Genomic DNA, 15,789 nt, shown 5'->3' with positions numbered 1-15,789 from the left:
ACCACTAGCCCAATTAACCAAAAGAAAGAAAGAGCACCTCCAAATCAACAAAATCAGAGATGAAAGAGGAAACATCACAACACATTTTTAATGGAATACATTAAAAACCTATATGCTACTAAATTTGAAAATCTAAGAAATGGACGGGTATCTAAAGGCATGGGAACCACCAAAACTAAACCAAGAAAAAATCAGCAATTTAAACAGACCAGTAATACATAAGGAAATTGAAACAGTAATACAAAGCCCCCCAACTAAAAAAAGCCCAGGCCCAGATGAATTTACAGCAGAATTCTACCAGACATTAAAAGAAGACCTCCAACCAATACTACTTAAATTATTAAAAATGATAGAAACAAAGGAAGAACTCCCAAATTCCTTCTATGAAGCCTTCATCATTAACACCCAAACTGGGTAAAGATAACACTATAGACCCATATGCTTAATCAACGTAGATGCAAAAATTCTCAACAAAATACTTGCAAACTGCATACAAAGACACATCACAAAGATCATTCACCATGATCAAATAGGCTTTATTCCAGAGATGCGGGGATGGTTCAATATATGCATGTCAATAAACACCATTATTCATATAAACGGAATCAAAGGTGAAAACCACATTGTCATCTCAATAGATACAAAAAAGGCTTTTGACAAAATTCTACATGAATTTATGTTCAAAGTCCTAGAGGGAATTGGACTGGAGGGAACATACCTCAACACAAAGCATTAAAAAATAAACCCACAACCAACATCATTCTTAAAGGAGAAAAACTTGAAGCATTCCCATTAACATCAGGAACCAAACAAGGATGTCCACTATCTCTACTCCTTTTCAACATAGTGTTTGAAACTCTTGCTAGAGCAATAAGACAGGAGAAGGAAATTAATGGAGTACTAATTGAAAAAGAAGACGTCAAACTATCACTTTTACAGATGATATGATCCTATACCTAAGAGATCCCAAAAGTTCTACCAGAAAAAAAGAAATAATCAACACTTTCAGTATAGTGGCAAGTTATAAAATCAATCTACAAAAATCAATAGCTTTTCTATATACCAATAACAAGCGATTGGAGAAAGAATACAGGTAAATGCTCCCTTCCACAATTGCTGAAAAAAAAAATATTGGAATAGGTCTGACCAAAGACACCATAGATCTCTACAATGAAAAATTTAAATCATTAAAGAAAGAGATTGAGGAAGACACCAGGAGATGGAAGTACCTTCCATGCTCAGGGATTGGAAAAATTAATATGAAAATGATGATCCTACCAAAGCAATATATAGATTCAATGTAATCCCAATCAAAATACCCATGACATACTTCACAGATATGAAAAAAAATCATTAAATTTATATGGAAGCATAAAAGACTCCAGATAGCCAAAGCAACCCTGAGCACAAAGAGCAAGCTGGGGGGATTACCATGCCAGGTATTAATGAATACTACAGAGCTATAATCATAAAAACAGCATGGTACTGGCACAAAAATAGACACATAGATAAACGGAACATCATTGAAGATCCAAACCGGAGTCCTTGCAGTTTCAGCCACTTGATATTTGACAAAAGTGCCAAGAACACACAATTGAGGAAAGACAGCATTTTCAACAAATGGTATTGGCAAAACTGGATCTCCACCTGTAGAATGAAACTAGATCCTAATCTTTCACCTTGCACAAAAGTCAGCTCCAAATGGATCAAAGACCTCAATGTGAAACTGGAAATCCTGAAACTATTAGAAGAAAATATTGGCAGTAACGTACAATATATAGATGTAGAAAAGGATTTTCTATATCAGACAAAAGTTGCTCAGGAATTAAGAAATCAATAAAGCTTCTGTACAGCAAAAGAAAAAATCAAAAAACTGAAGAGAAAACCCACAGAATGGGAAACAAATATTCACCACTGACACATCTGACCAAGGTTTAACATGCAGACTATATAAAGAACTCAAAAAACAAAGACTTGAGAAACCAAATGACCCTATAAGAAGATGGGCTAAAGATCTAAACAGAGAGTTTTCAAAGGAAGAAATAAAGATGGCTAAGAAACACATCAAAAAGTGTTCAACATCATTAATAATTAGGGAAATGTGAATTAAAACCACCCTAAAGTATCACCTTAACACAATCAGATCAAGAGAACTAGGGTCAAGAGAACTAATGATACCAATTTCTGGCAAGGATGTGGAGAAAGGAAAATGCTCATTCAGTGCTGGTGGGATTGCAAACTCATGTAACCTCTGTGGAAAACAGTGTGGAGAACTCTTAAAAAACTAAAAACGAACCTTCCATATGACACGGTTATACTCCTCCTTTGCATGTACCCAAAGGACTCATCCTATTGTACAGATACTTGTACAACCGTGTTTGTTGCTGCTCTTTTCACAATAGCTGAGACGTGGAAGCAACCTAAGTGCCCCTCAACTGATGAGTGGTTTAGAAAATGTGATATACTTACACATTGGTTCCCAAGTAAAACTTTAATCAAACATTGTCTTGACACTAGAACCTTAAAAGGGAATAAGCATTGCTTAGCACCACCAGGAAAAGAGTCTCACAACAGATGGAAATTTTACTTGTTAATGCTATTATGTCTCATAATCATTTTTTTAAAAAAAGAAAATGAAAATGTAAAAGATGTTAAAAGGATATGGGAAAGAAGATATTTTCCAAAATAGAGAAAATGAAAAAGTCTAAGTGATAAAGGTTTGTGTAGGCTTGTTATGATATATAAAGAATGAGACAAAAATAATATACACATAATCTTAAATTTTCTATACTCATAGTATAGTCAAGCAGTTTAAGGAACAAACTATATCTAGTCAAGGTTTATCTGAGCATATTTGATTTTTTTACCCAAGCCTTATCTACATAGCACATGATAATTAAAAGTACCAGACTGGTGGACCTCAGCTTACTGGATATTTAACAGCCATAGTTTAAGGCCTATATTAATGTGGTCAGAGGGGCTTAAAGGACCGTTTATGCCCCTTGCCCTCCAAGGTCAACTAAGTTCCAGGGGATTATGGAACATCTCTCAAAATGTCCTATAACTGTGGTGAGTCACCTGTCCTCTTGATCAAAGAGGCCACGGAGACCCCACGAGATGGACTTGAACCAGTGTCCAGTCTACAAAGAAGAGGGTCAACTCAGAGGAAACATCTCAATCATGCTTCCAAGTGAAGCAAGACATGGTCAAGTAGGACCTTTGACTTAGGTTCACATAGACGGAACTGGTAAAAGAAAGGAACCAGGAGCTCCTCCCAAGCCCATGTGACCCCTGAGGAACAGATCCTCAAATGACCTTAGGTGTAAAAATAAATTGATTTATTTGGGCCAACTGTACGGTCTTGAATACCCAAAAGGAAAGTATAACCAAAGAATAAAGTTATCAGTATATTTCTTTTAAGAGTTCAAGGGTTTACACTGCCTAGATATTAAGCTTAAGTCTGTATAAAAAGTTATTTAGACAATTATTTCTCATTGGTGATTTTGTCCCTGACCATAAAGTGTTGCTCTGATATAAGACTTCAAAGAATCTTGGTCTCCAATACTTTAGTGCCCACCTGTAGTTAAGGGAGACAACCTGCTATTGTTCTAAATTGGTGGATAAATTTGTTTTCTTCCCCTATCTATAAGCCTTTGAGATGGAACTGACACTGATCTAACCACTCCAACAGCTGTCAAAGTACCTGAAAACAAATCCTGAATCCATCACTCTAGAGTCCAGCTTTGAAAGACCAAAGAAAAATGAGGAGAACCCAATAGAGGGATGCTTTTGGAAGCTGTTGTCAAGAAATTCTAATGGACTCTCATATGAATATTTGAAATTTCCCTGTTCTAACCTTTTTCTAGTTCCCTGTCTAGAATGTGTAATGCTAATTACCCTTGTCTTTATTTCTCCTTCACATCTCCTATTTACAATTCCAAGACTTTCCATTCCCCCTAGTGATAAGAGTTATGCAATTTGGGAGTCTTTTATATAGGCCCACTGAAGGGGTACTATAATTTCCTCACCCTGCATCCCTGTTCAGCATGGAAGAAGCCAAAGTGGTTTGCTTCCTGATTCCCTATTGGCAATTTGGGTAACCTCTTCAGAGGATGGTGTGGTAAGCATAGTAGGTAGGAATTGGCTAGGCAATTAGGGTAAAAAAAAAAAACCCAAAGAAAAGTAGCCAATTTCTTGGCTAAAACTCACAATATCTTTGGGCCTCTTAGCAACATACTCCATTCCAAACGCCAAAAATGTAGAAATTATTTGGGGGCCTTTATCTATTCCTTAAACGATTTTTAGGGTTATCTCTTCAGAGGGGGGATGTTAGAGTACCAAAAGCCCCATAAAAAATAAATAAATCAGCCAGGCATGGTAGCACACGCTTTCAATCTCAGCACTTGGGAGGCAGAGGCAGGCAGATCTCTGTGAGTTCAAGGCCAGCCTGGTCTACAATAGTGAGTTCCAGGACAGCTGGGGCTACAGAGAGTCCCTGTCTCAAAAAGACCAAATAATTAATTAATTAAATAAATTTTATATCTATCCTCTATCTATCTATCATCTATCTATCTGTCTATCTATCTACATACATGTGCCACAGCATACATGTGGAGACCAAAGGATAACTTGCAGAAATTGGTTCTCTGCCTCCATTATGTAGGTTCTAGGGATCAAATTCAGGTTGTTGGGTTTGGTGGCAAGTGCCTTTATCACCAAGTTGTTTCAGTGGTCCTTTTAAATATTTTTATTTATGTGTATGTCTATTTGAGTATATGCTATATATGTGCAGATACCTGAGGAGGCCAGAAGAGGGTATCAGATCCCCTGAAGCTGGAGTTACAGGTAGTTGTCAGTCACTGATGTGTGTGCTAGGACCTGAACTGGGGTCCTCTGAAAAAGCAGCAAGTGCTCCTAACCGGTGAGCCATCTCTCCAGCCTTAACACACAATTCTTAATAAACCTCAGAGACACAGAGCCCAACCTGATCATTGATAAAGCTCTAATAAGCAGGCTGAATAGACATCAACAACTTGTTTATTCATTTTGTTTTGAAAGAAGTTGTCACTATATATCCTGGCTGGCCTGGAGCTTGCAGGCTGGCCTTTAACTCATGGAGCTCTACCTGCCTCTGTCTCCTGAGCACTGAGATTCAAGATAGGCACCAGAATAAATAAATAAATAAATAAATAAATAAAGTTGTCCTCTGATTTCCCCACACACGCTGTGTCATAATAAATAAATAAATAAATAAATAAATAAATAAATAATAAATAATAAATAATCTGTTACAAGAATGAAATATAAATTAAAACATCTATCAAACCTGGTAAGGGATTTAAGAGCTGTTTTCCTACTTCTCCTAACTGAAGAATCCTTCCTGGCCACCAGCACATCTAGATCTGCTTCACAAGGTATAACCCCTTTCAATTCCATCTGTAAAGAGGAAGTTTTGATAACCTTTGTACAGGACACAAACTATCATTTAGTCCTGGCTTATCTGAACACAAGGTCATCTATTTCTAGTTCAGTTCCTTCATTTATATATTTTCAATTGGGGAGAGGTCAAAGGACTGACTCAAACACACTTATTCATCAACTTTGAAAGGCATAATCTCAGATCCCAGTTTCTGATTCCAAATCCAACCCTCTGTCTTCCTTTTGTCTTGCTCCTGATGCTGGTGCATGCTATGGGAAAGTACCTTGTGACTTAGACAAAAATTCCAGTACTGAATTGATTTTTTCAGCCGCGGGCTTTCCATTGCACTTAAACTTCTGGAGATAAAAGTTATAGTGAAAGGGAGAGCTCCTTTGTGCTTCAAAATAAGACTTGATAAAACTATATTAAGTGTGAGCTTATTTTATGTGTTAAGGTCATGTGAGAAAAGGTGTGTACGTCCTACCATGGAGAATGGGAACAAGAACCATCTGTTTTAGGTCCAAACTCCAGTGGTCCACATAGAAGAATCACATGTGGAAGCCAGGGCATGGAAACTTCCCCACCAGCAACTTTCCACAGTAACTTACTTTGGGAAAATAAATGATGACTTAATGTCACCCATGTGATTTCTAGCTCACAAACTATAATTGAAAGAAACAAAGCTAACCTTTAAAATATGAGGAAAATGAGTCTTAGAGATGTGAAAACAATTCTGTTATATAGATCTTATCAAGTGAAACATGATTTAAAGTTTCCCAATCTCTTGTTTAAGGGAAAACCTTGACTTCACAATACTTCAACTACTTCTCAGAGTGAGAGGTTAAAAAATGTAAAATAAAAGTGTATTAGCGTTCTACACATGCTTTCCAAAAGCTGTCCCATTAAATGTTTTTGGTATTCCTTCTAACAGTAAGAATTTGCCTATTGTTATCTCATTTGCCTCATTTGCTCAACAGGAAAAAAAAGAAGCAAGGATGGTTGACATTGTCTATAAGGCCCATCTCTGGCCATGGATAAGTTCATCATAAAAATGTAGTTCTTCTTTCAGGGAGAGCCTGTGTGTGTACTATATAAAGCAGCTCAGATGTGAGTTATTCATATAGCTAGAATGTCTGCTTTTGGGTCTTTACCTGATAACACAAATTAAGATTTCATAATCAAATAAGTGATTATAATATTCTCTTCCTAGGTTTGAGTGAATAGCAAGGCACCAAAGATGCTATGTCCCCATCTCAGTCTCTCTACAGCTGTTTTCAGATGTTTCTATGTGAAAATAATCTGTATGAATACCTTTAACCCAGGTATTTTGGACTTAGACAAAAAAAAAAAAAATCTATACTCTCTCATTTGCTTGTTGATGACCTGAGACTTAGAGACCAGCCCAGGAAGTTTAGGTGACAATTGTAAGGAGCAATATTGCTCAGGTATTATACCAACCTTCTCCAGATGTTCTACTAAATCCTGGTCCTGGGGAGACTCCAGGAAGACAGGAGATGCTTCTATGTCTCAGAAACAGAATCAGAAACAGAACCCAGAAACAGAGCACAGAAACACAGTGCTTGCTTATGGGGGCTAGAAATCTGACTTGGGTCAGTCAATTCAGATTTGCCATACTTGTCCCTAATACCACAGTCTTAAGTATTACTTTAGTATTAATGGCTCAAACATTCCCTCCCCATTTTTTCTTACCACATGCTGCCTTCCCAACCTCCACCCCTGTTTCCCCAATCAACATCTTAGGCCCCCTTCACCATTCTGCCTAAATGCAGCCACCTCTATAAGAACCTCCTAAGGAAGCTCAGAGTTCACTGTAGCATCCCTGCATTCTGGCAATGTTTGATGCCACTCAGTGAGCATTTATCGTTAGATTAACTTCTATCGTGAAATCATCACAGGACAAAAAAAAAAAAAAAAAGAATTGACACATGGTATGCTTACTGAACTTCTAAAAATTTTCACACTAAAATGTTAAAAAGTAAAAAGGAGATTGCATGGGACTTGTATATGCTGACACCATTGCCATAGGAGCTTGGAGGACTCTGTTTCCATATGGTCATGCACCTCCTCCCTGGTTCTTACAATCTTTCTGCCCCTTCTTTGCCGATGGTTCCTGAGGCTTGAGTGGGTGAAGTTCAATAAACCAGCATTCAACAGACTCTTTATATCTACACTTTGGCCATTTGTGACCTTTTTGAGTTCCTGGCCCTCTGCTGCATGAGGGGGCTTCATTAGTGAGAACTGAGAGATTAATTAGTGTCATCTTCTTTACCCCTGTTCCATGTTCTATGAGCTGTAAGTGTAAAGGTTGCATTGTAGATGTGTCACTTAGGCCTGGACAATTCACAGACAATGTCCATTTGTGACCAAATGTGGTACTTGGTAATCTGAGAAAATGAACAGCAGACCCCAATTGTACCTGAAGAAATATTGGCAACTGATTGCTGCTAGGTGAAGGAGAGCTGATCTTCCTAAAACAAGAGATTCTAGATAGGCTGACTAGACCTCAGTGGATGGACTTGCACCGGGGAACATCTAGGGACACTGATTTGACACAGTGTGCCTTAACAGGGATGACAAAGCATATGAGCTCTGGGGGGGGCATTATGAGAGGGTTCCGGTGGGATGGGGGTACAAAGATTAAGTGTTTTAAATGTTCTGCATGAAATACACAAAAATTCAATAAAAACAAAACCAAAAAAAAAAGTAAAAAGAAGAAAACTAGGTTACATATTAGGTAAAGAGTATTCTTTCATTTTGAGGTATTCTTGTGCTCCTAATCAACAAAATATTTTGTGGGATGCGTGAATAATGTAGCTTTAAGACAAATATGAAAGCAAGAGATAAAGATTAGTTTTAAATGAAAGACAACCTGTTGAAAGTCTAGCTGAACAATGATGAAAATGACTGGCTGGTAGATTGCTGGCCCCAAATACCAGTGGGGGTACTGAAACAGTCCACAGCTAGAGCCAAGGCTTACACTAGGGAGAGAAGCAGCAGGGGCCAAATGACTGGGCTCTGGGCTGTTCTAAGAGTCTATGACTCAACCACAAACAAGGAAGGTAATGACTTGTACACATTAGATCAATAATAATAAAAACACAATGAATAGAAATAACTCACTGTGCTGACAATGAATCCCATTAAATCCTCGGGGACATTTACAAACATAGCCTATGAATGTGTCGCCTCGATATGCTTCACTTATTTCACAGGTTCCTCCATTGTGGCATGGATTGGGAATGCAGGGACCTAAAAGACAGGAAAAAATGCTTCATAATGCATCTGCTTAACAGAAGACACAAGATAAACATTTTGAAACTAACAGTCATGTTCTTGGCACTTTCATTCCAGGAATTGTACTAGCTATATAAACTTTGTAGACCAATTACCTGGATTTGAATATAGAGGGTTAATGCCTTTTAGCAGACCAGTACTGGCTACTAATTAGGCACCTAAAACAGTCCTAATTCAATAATTACTATCAAGGCTTCTGAACTTTAAAATATCTTGTACATATTGAACAATGAATACTAAATGATAGATTCTGAAAAGCTTTTCACCTTACCAGTACAAATAGCTTCTGAATAACAATATAGAGCAAGTCAAGTGGATAGCTCCTTGCCGTGACTGTACAGACTATTCATGAATTTGAGATGGTGTACACCTCTAGAGAAACCTTTTTTGACCATCCTAAATGGAGCAGTGCATTGGATGTTGCATATTTGGATACTAGGTAGTGGTAATCATTTTCAGGTTTTGAGAATGTAAGTTCAACAGAGACTGAATCAATGGCAAGAAATGGTGTCATTTTGCGATCTCCTTGGACAAAACTAGCTGCTAAAAGTGTGATTAACTGGCAGCATCCTGCCACTGATCTATAGGATCTGCTGAAACAGCATTCATTCCAGGTCAAACTCCCCAGACCGTGATAGAGCACCACTGGGTGTCAAACTGGGCCAGTTCTACCTGGTACAGAATATATCAAGCACACATTCTGCTCTCTGGGATGTTTCATGGTATAGCTGAGGTCTTCTTGAAAATTCTGTCAGTTTGCAGTTTTTTAAAAGCAATGCCTTCTTTTCTCATTATGTACTTCCCTATGAAGTGATGGGCTTATGTCACAATCTAAGGGCTTTTCACACCTGCTCCTGCATTCCCTTTCTCCTTTGTCTATCATAAGCATTCAGCACAATATTCAACATTACAGTCATCTACCTGGAGTATGTTGAGTCAGGACAGTGTCCAGAGCTGAGATTGTGGAGAAGATAAGGGAAAGAGTTTAGTTAAAGGAAAGAAAAGCTGTCCCTGGAGAAAAAGGACCAAATAACAAAAATAAAAGTTCTCTAAGTTTTCCTCCATTTTTATTTAAGTATAGAGAATAAAACATGCTTGTGAGGAAAAACTCACTGAAAAGGAAGTCAGAAATACATATTAGAAAAGAAATATGAGATTAATAAAAGGAAACACCTGACAATGCATGAAGAGTGAACTCCAGAGTCATGGAAAAGATCAGCCACGCAAGGAGTGAGTGCTCTCATCTGAGACCAGGAGTAAGGCATAAGGTTGGACACAGTGATGTGGTAACTTGGAACAACTGATAGTCTCCATTACACAAGGCTGTTCATGGAGCGCACTAGAGGATGGTTGGAATGTGGGTCCAATCCATATACAGACATTAAGGGGGAAAAGAAAATTCATCATCTTTACTTGGAATTGTGCAACTGGACATTTGACAGGGGCCTGTATTTTGGGTGACATTGTCTTACATTAGAAAAAGTGGTTATGATTGTATTCTTTCCACTAGAAAAGTTATAGACAAAGATATATTTCATTTATTTCCATTTAAAATGTGTGAAATTCTGGAGTGGTAGAGTCTAATAAAGACATGCTTGGAATGGCAACCAGTGTGCCTCCATACAGCCTACACACAACCCTCCTCTTTAGTATGGCTTTCAAAAACTGAGAAGAAATTAGAGTAGCTGTGACTTTATAATAAATACCTATATTTTCATGATAATCAAGAAAGATAACATGCCCCGTGATATAATGTACAACAGAAGTAAATATAATAATACTGTATTATAGTGAAAATTGTTATTAAGTAAGTTTAAGCTGCTCTTGTTGTAAAAAAAAAGTAATTATATAAGATGATAGGTACATTAGTCTATGTCACAGTAGTTAACATTTCTGTAAATATATGTATCCCATAACACTGTTATAAACCTCAAATACATGCTGCAATTTTGTTAAAATACTGCATTTATTGAAAGAAGGAGTTTAGTGTCATGCAGTGCATATGAATTAAATTGTGTAGTACTTCCCCAAAGGTGGCACTTTGTCAGTACTTGAGAAAAGTGAAAGACCTATGACTAGATTTAAGACAACTTAGACTAGTTAGACTGCCTAACATTAAGAGAACAAAAGACTCCAACTGCAGGAGAGGATGTGGAGAAAGAAGAATGCTCTTCACTGCTGGGAGGAATGCAAACTCGTGCTCCTACTATGGAAAACAGTGTGGAAAACCCTCAAAAAAACTAAAAATGAACCTACCACATGAACCAGTGATACCACTCCTTGGCATATACCCAAATGGTACTGTAGAGATTCTGTACATCCATGTTTGTAGCTGCTCTCTTCTCAGTAGCTAAGAAATGGAAACAACCTAAATGGACCCTCAACTGATGAATGATTAAATGAAAATGTACATCTACTCAATGGAGTTCTACTCAGCAGTAAGGAAAGATAAGATTATGAAATTTTCAGATAAATGGATGGAGCTGGAGAGTGTTATACTAAGTGAAGTAACACAAATGCAGAAAAGTAAGCAACATGTTTTCTCCCTTTTGTGGATTGTAGCACCAATCCCTTATATGTGAGTGTATAAATTCTGATGTAACACAAGGAGCCAGATAAAGGCAAAGGCTACATGGAGGTAAAGGAAAAGAAACAACCTGGAAGGGAGATAGTAGGGAACAGATGTTACCTGAGGGAGGTGGAAAAAGTGGGTATATTAGGCAGGGAGGAGAGGAGGGAGGGACATGCAAGGGACCATGTTGTAGGGGAGAGAGTGAAGTCAGAAAAGGAAAGATGGCAGGAGTTGGGAGGTACTGGGGGAGGGTGGGGATAATGGGGGCACTGTGACTAGGAAGGGAGAGAGGAGGGGGGCTGAATGGGAGAAAGAAGAGCAGAGATGAGTGAATCTTGGGGGCTAGGAGGGAAAAATGATGCCCTAGAAACCCTATGAGAAATGCACATAGAGTGTCTGAACATCAATGCATATGTTCATCTAGGAGGTGCTTGGCAGGGAATGCAGTGTCAGATAGAAGAGACCTCCCTTAGAGCGACAAACATACCCTGTCATACAGCACTCATCAATGAAGCTTCTTTTTGCAAGAGATGGGAGGCTATTGTACAGTTCCACATCTGGTCGTGCACAGAGAACATATACCTGCAGTTGAATCTCTACAACTAAAGCTCATGGAACACAGCAGAATAATGAGTAGAGATAGGGCTAACGCACCCTTCAACTCTCACCAGTGAGGCTTTCGTGTTCATCAGTGTATGAGACACACAGAAGGCCACAACTGGCCAAGTTTTAGAGAATAGGAGACTGTAGAGTGTAGGATGGGGCGCCTATATGAAAACTAACCCACCCATGGCTCAGGGACCATTGTGGAAGAGGGGACAGAATGATTTTAAGAGCCATGGCCAGTTCATGAGCATAAGGAGGTAGAGGCTTCGAGGCCATTGAGCCTGTGTCAGTCATGGCATCAAGCACGGGACCCATGTCAGCTCAATTAAACAAGAGCCCAAAGCAGAGGTGAGAAATAGCTTGCAGGCCAGAACTAGACTGAGAACTATTTGAGACTGATTGCTGCTGGGTGAGGGAGATTATGAATTACATAAGACCTAGACATTCTGGCAACTCCCTGAGGACATACATAGGTGACATCTTGCAGGAATCTTGGTTCAGCCTCTGGTTACATAAAAATGTGAGTTAGTGGGTTGGAGCTCTTTTTCTGTCCATCCCAAAGGGCATAGCTGAAATCAGAGTTTTAGGAAAATATTATCTTTACAGAGGGTTTGACCATTGTTTCTCTTCACACCAGTGAAGCAAATGGGACACGAATTTAGCATTTCTGAAGACTCTTATGTGCATATTTTTTTCTTTACATTGCTTGCCAGAAGATATTCTGGTTTTAGGAACAAGAAAACAGGTTTTAAGAACTTACATAAGAGTATCTAATTAAAAAACAAAGATTTTATCTCTCTGTGCCTGACTACAAAGCATACGATCTTTATATCAAGCCGTGCTTGCTTCCAGGCTCTCAATCTGTGTGTTGATGTTAGTTATGATAGTTGTAAACAGAATCAGCAGGAATGCACCAAGTGTATTCTTATAAATAATTAAGGACCCAAAAGACTCTCTAAATAAAAGCATTTCAGAGCATTTTGAAGACTTCAGACAGAGAATACAAGATATTACAGATATGATAGGCTGTCTAAGCTGTTTAAGCCAATGTTAATGTATTTCCTTATTTATAAAGTTTGAATCCACTTTCTCTAATATATCATAATTATACAAAAGACTGCTTTTGTATACTTTTTATAGTTACGTTTGTACATGTATATGTGCGTATATACATTCATAAGCTTGGGTGGGGCCATCTATACATGTATGCAGAGGCCAGAGAAGAGCACCTGCTGCACCGTTTACCATTTTTTATTTCTTTTGAGCGGGGTGTCTCCCTGAACCTGGGGCTCATGCTTTCTAAACTAGACTGGAAACCAGCAAGGCCCAGCAAACTTTGAGCTGGGGTTATAGACATGTTCAGGGATGTCTGGTTGTCACTTGGGTGCTGGGATTTGAAGACAAGTTCTCATGATTATTGTACACTCTTAGCCACTGTTCCATTTCTCCAGCCCCCAGTCTCTATATGCCTTGAGCATACTTTTTGAAAGTGCTCATTGCAGAGTCTAGAGAGTTAAAATGTGTGACTTTCTACCACTCTTTTTCCTCCTAAGACCATGTATTTCATATTGATATGGGTATATTCTGGCTGACACACAGTAGATGTTTGGTACATTCTAACTAAATGAGCCCATGGCAATAGTAAGTGCTAACAACAAATTTTGTTGCCCAAATCCTAGTCTAAATTTAGTTTTATAAGAAATCAGCAGCATTTGACTTTTCCCTTAGTAATTAATATGGATATTTTTCTTAAGTTTTCTATACTTTTCAAGCCTTGAGCCTTTTAAATGTATAATTGGGTTCAACAGTTATTTCTTTCTAAAACAGTTAAAGCTTAAAGATTGTTGTAATGAACTGTAAGCAGCTATTGGCATGTGCTTTTTCTCATAATTAGTACATGCATTTTAATTATTTGGCAAATAAATGATTTAAAAATGTAACTTTGTTCAACCCTATTAAGAGTGCTTTAGTTTGTTACTCAGACAACCCCTTTACAAATAAAGTCATTTAATTTATGCATGACCAAAGAGAAGCAATCATAAAATAGCCTAGTACGTAAGGATAAAACAAATTAAGTTGAACACTCACAAAATATGCTGGTAGTGAAAATGGCTTTGTATTCGGTATTGAATAAGAACAATTGAATTTCTGAGTAACCTTTGATAAGGGGGTTAATTACATGAAATTTAGGGATACTCGAAAACTTAATCTTTGTGCCTTCTACCCACATTCAAGAATCTGTTCTGTTTTGATACTGAAAGCATTATCTTGAAGACTTAGTACATTAATAAGTAATGATAACTGCTTTTAGTATATAATCTTTCTAGACCCTTCAATGTCTTTTAAAAATATTATTTGAGTTTCATGCATTTATATAATGAATATTAGCCATTTTACATCTCTACCTCCCTTCTCCATAACATATATTGCTAACTTTAACAGCCCAAACTTTAGTATATTTGAAGTAACTTTCATATATAATTTGTAGTCTGTTAGCACCGATACAGGTAACCTACACATAGCTTGAAAACAATTTAATGAGAAAACCAAGTATGAGTATGAAAGCAATTTAGTGTCTGCCAATGTGCCACTTAGAACTTCTATCAACTAAAAGATGATACACAAGCTGATCTCAATTCCCTCCCACTAGAAAAGTCTCTTTAAATAAGTTTGTGTCTCTTGGTGTTATAGACATCCTGAATTATACAGTGGTGACTGTGAGTTTCAGTTCTGATGAGTTTTCATAAAAATCTATCACAAAAATCTATCTCACCAAACAACAAGTTTTGCTAATTTGCTAATTTAACTTTCTCTCTTTCTTTTTTTCTTTCTTCCTTATTTTGGTCTTTTTGAGACAGGATCGCCTGTAGTCCCAGCTAGCCTGGAACTCACTATGTAGAACCAGTCTCACCTTGAACTCACAGAGATCTACCTGCCTTTGCCTCCCAAGTGCTGGGATCAAAGGCATGCACCACCACACCCAGGTGGAACATAACTTTTAACAAATAAAGTATAAATGAACTTTTAAGATCCAAAAGACTTCAGGAAGTTTTTTAATCAATGCCATAATACTTTTGCAGGTATCCTTTAAGTAGCTCCTAACACAATGGGAACAGCATGTGATCAATATTAATGAACAACTGAGTTCAACAGCTTGCTTTCCAGGCATCTATATCCAAGCTCATCCAAGTATGACAACAAGATTAATTGCTCATAAAACATCAAATTCATATAATTTTCTACTTTTTTGCTACCGACTCTTCACAATTCCAATAATAGAGCTAAGGTTATTTTTACATGTGTAACACAATCGGCTACTCACATGGTAAACACTCTGCTCTCAATCATCACTGCTGGATAGAACATATACAGAACATTAGGAAGCGAATGTCTGAACACTCTTGTGGAAAGGTACATTCAGAGTTGATAAGGTTATAGACTATGATTCCAAAACACTGACAGTTAAGGATTAAAAGTAAATGTACACTGGAGATGATGTAACAAAGAAATGGCAATGATGTCATTAAAAAGCATGGATTTGATCATTGCTTCAGCAGGAAAAAAAAAATGTAGAAATAACTATGACCCAAAACTTCACTCCAAACTCTGTTCTTAAAAACACACAAAACCTCTCATAGTGGTCTACATTTAATAATACTTGAATATTTTGGGGGTTGCCATTTTACACCATGGTCATTCCATTTTAATACTAGTTGAAATCAAGAAATTATTCCAGGCATGTTTATGTGACTTTTAGTTTCAAACTGTCTTCTATATAATTTTCCGCTGCTCTTTTTTTCTCTTCTTTATATTCTTTCTTACTTTAATACACATGTAAAATTCAGTTCTTTTGTGAAATAAAAACCTCATCAAGAAT

At 37.5% G+C, this 15,789-nt stretch overlaps 1 protein-coding gene across 1 annotated transcript in view; it reads right to left on the bottom strand.

Moving 5' to 3' along the window:
* Edil3 (EGF like repeats and discoidin domains 3) overlaps positions 1–15,789 on the bottom strand; it is a 482,626-nt gene that overhangs the window by 254,503 nt on the left and 212,334 nt on the right. The window contains exon 3 of the mRNA XM_008853285.1: positions 8,561–8,689. Within this exon, the coding sequence (XP_008851507.1) occupies positions 8,561–8,689 (129 nt within the window). The remainder of the gene's footprint in view (positions 1–8,560; positions 8,690–15,789) is intronic.

The sequence above is a fragment of the Nannospalax galili genome, unplaced genomic scaffold (assembly GCF_000622305.1).
Source record: "Nannospalax galili isolate Female #2095 unplaced genomic scaffold, S.galili_v1.0 scaffold45, whole genome shotgun sequence".
NCBI classification, from domain to species: domain Eukaryota; kingdom Metazoa; phylum Chordata; class Mammalia; order Rodentia; family Spalacidae; genus Nannospalax; species Nannospalax galili.
The sequence above is the reverse complement of the archived record's forward strand: the minus strand, read 5'-3'. Positions and strand labels throughout refer to the sequence as shown.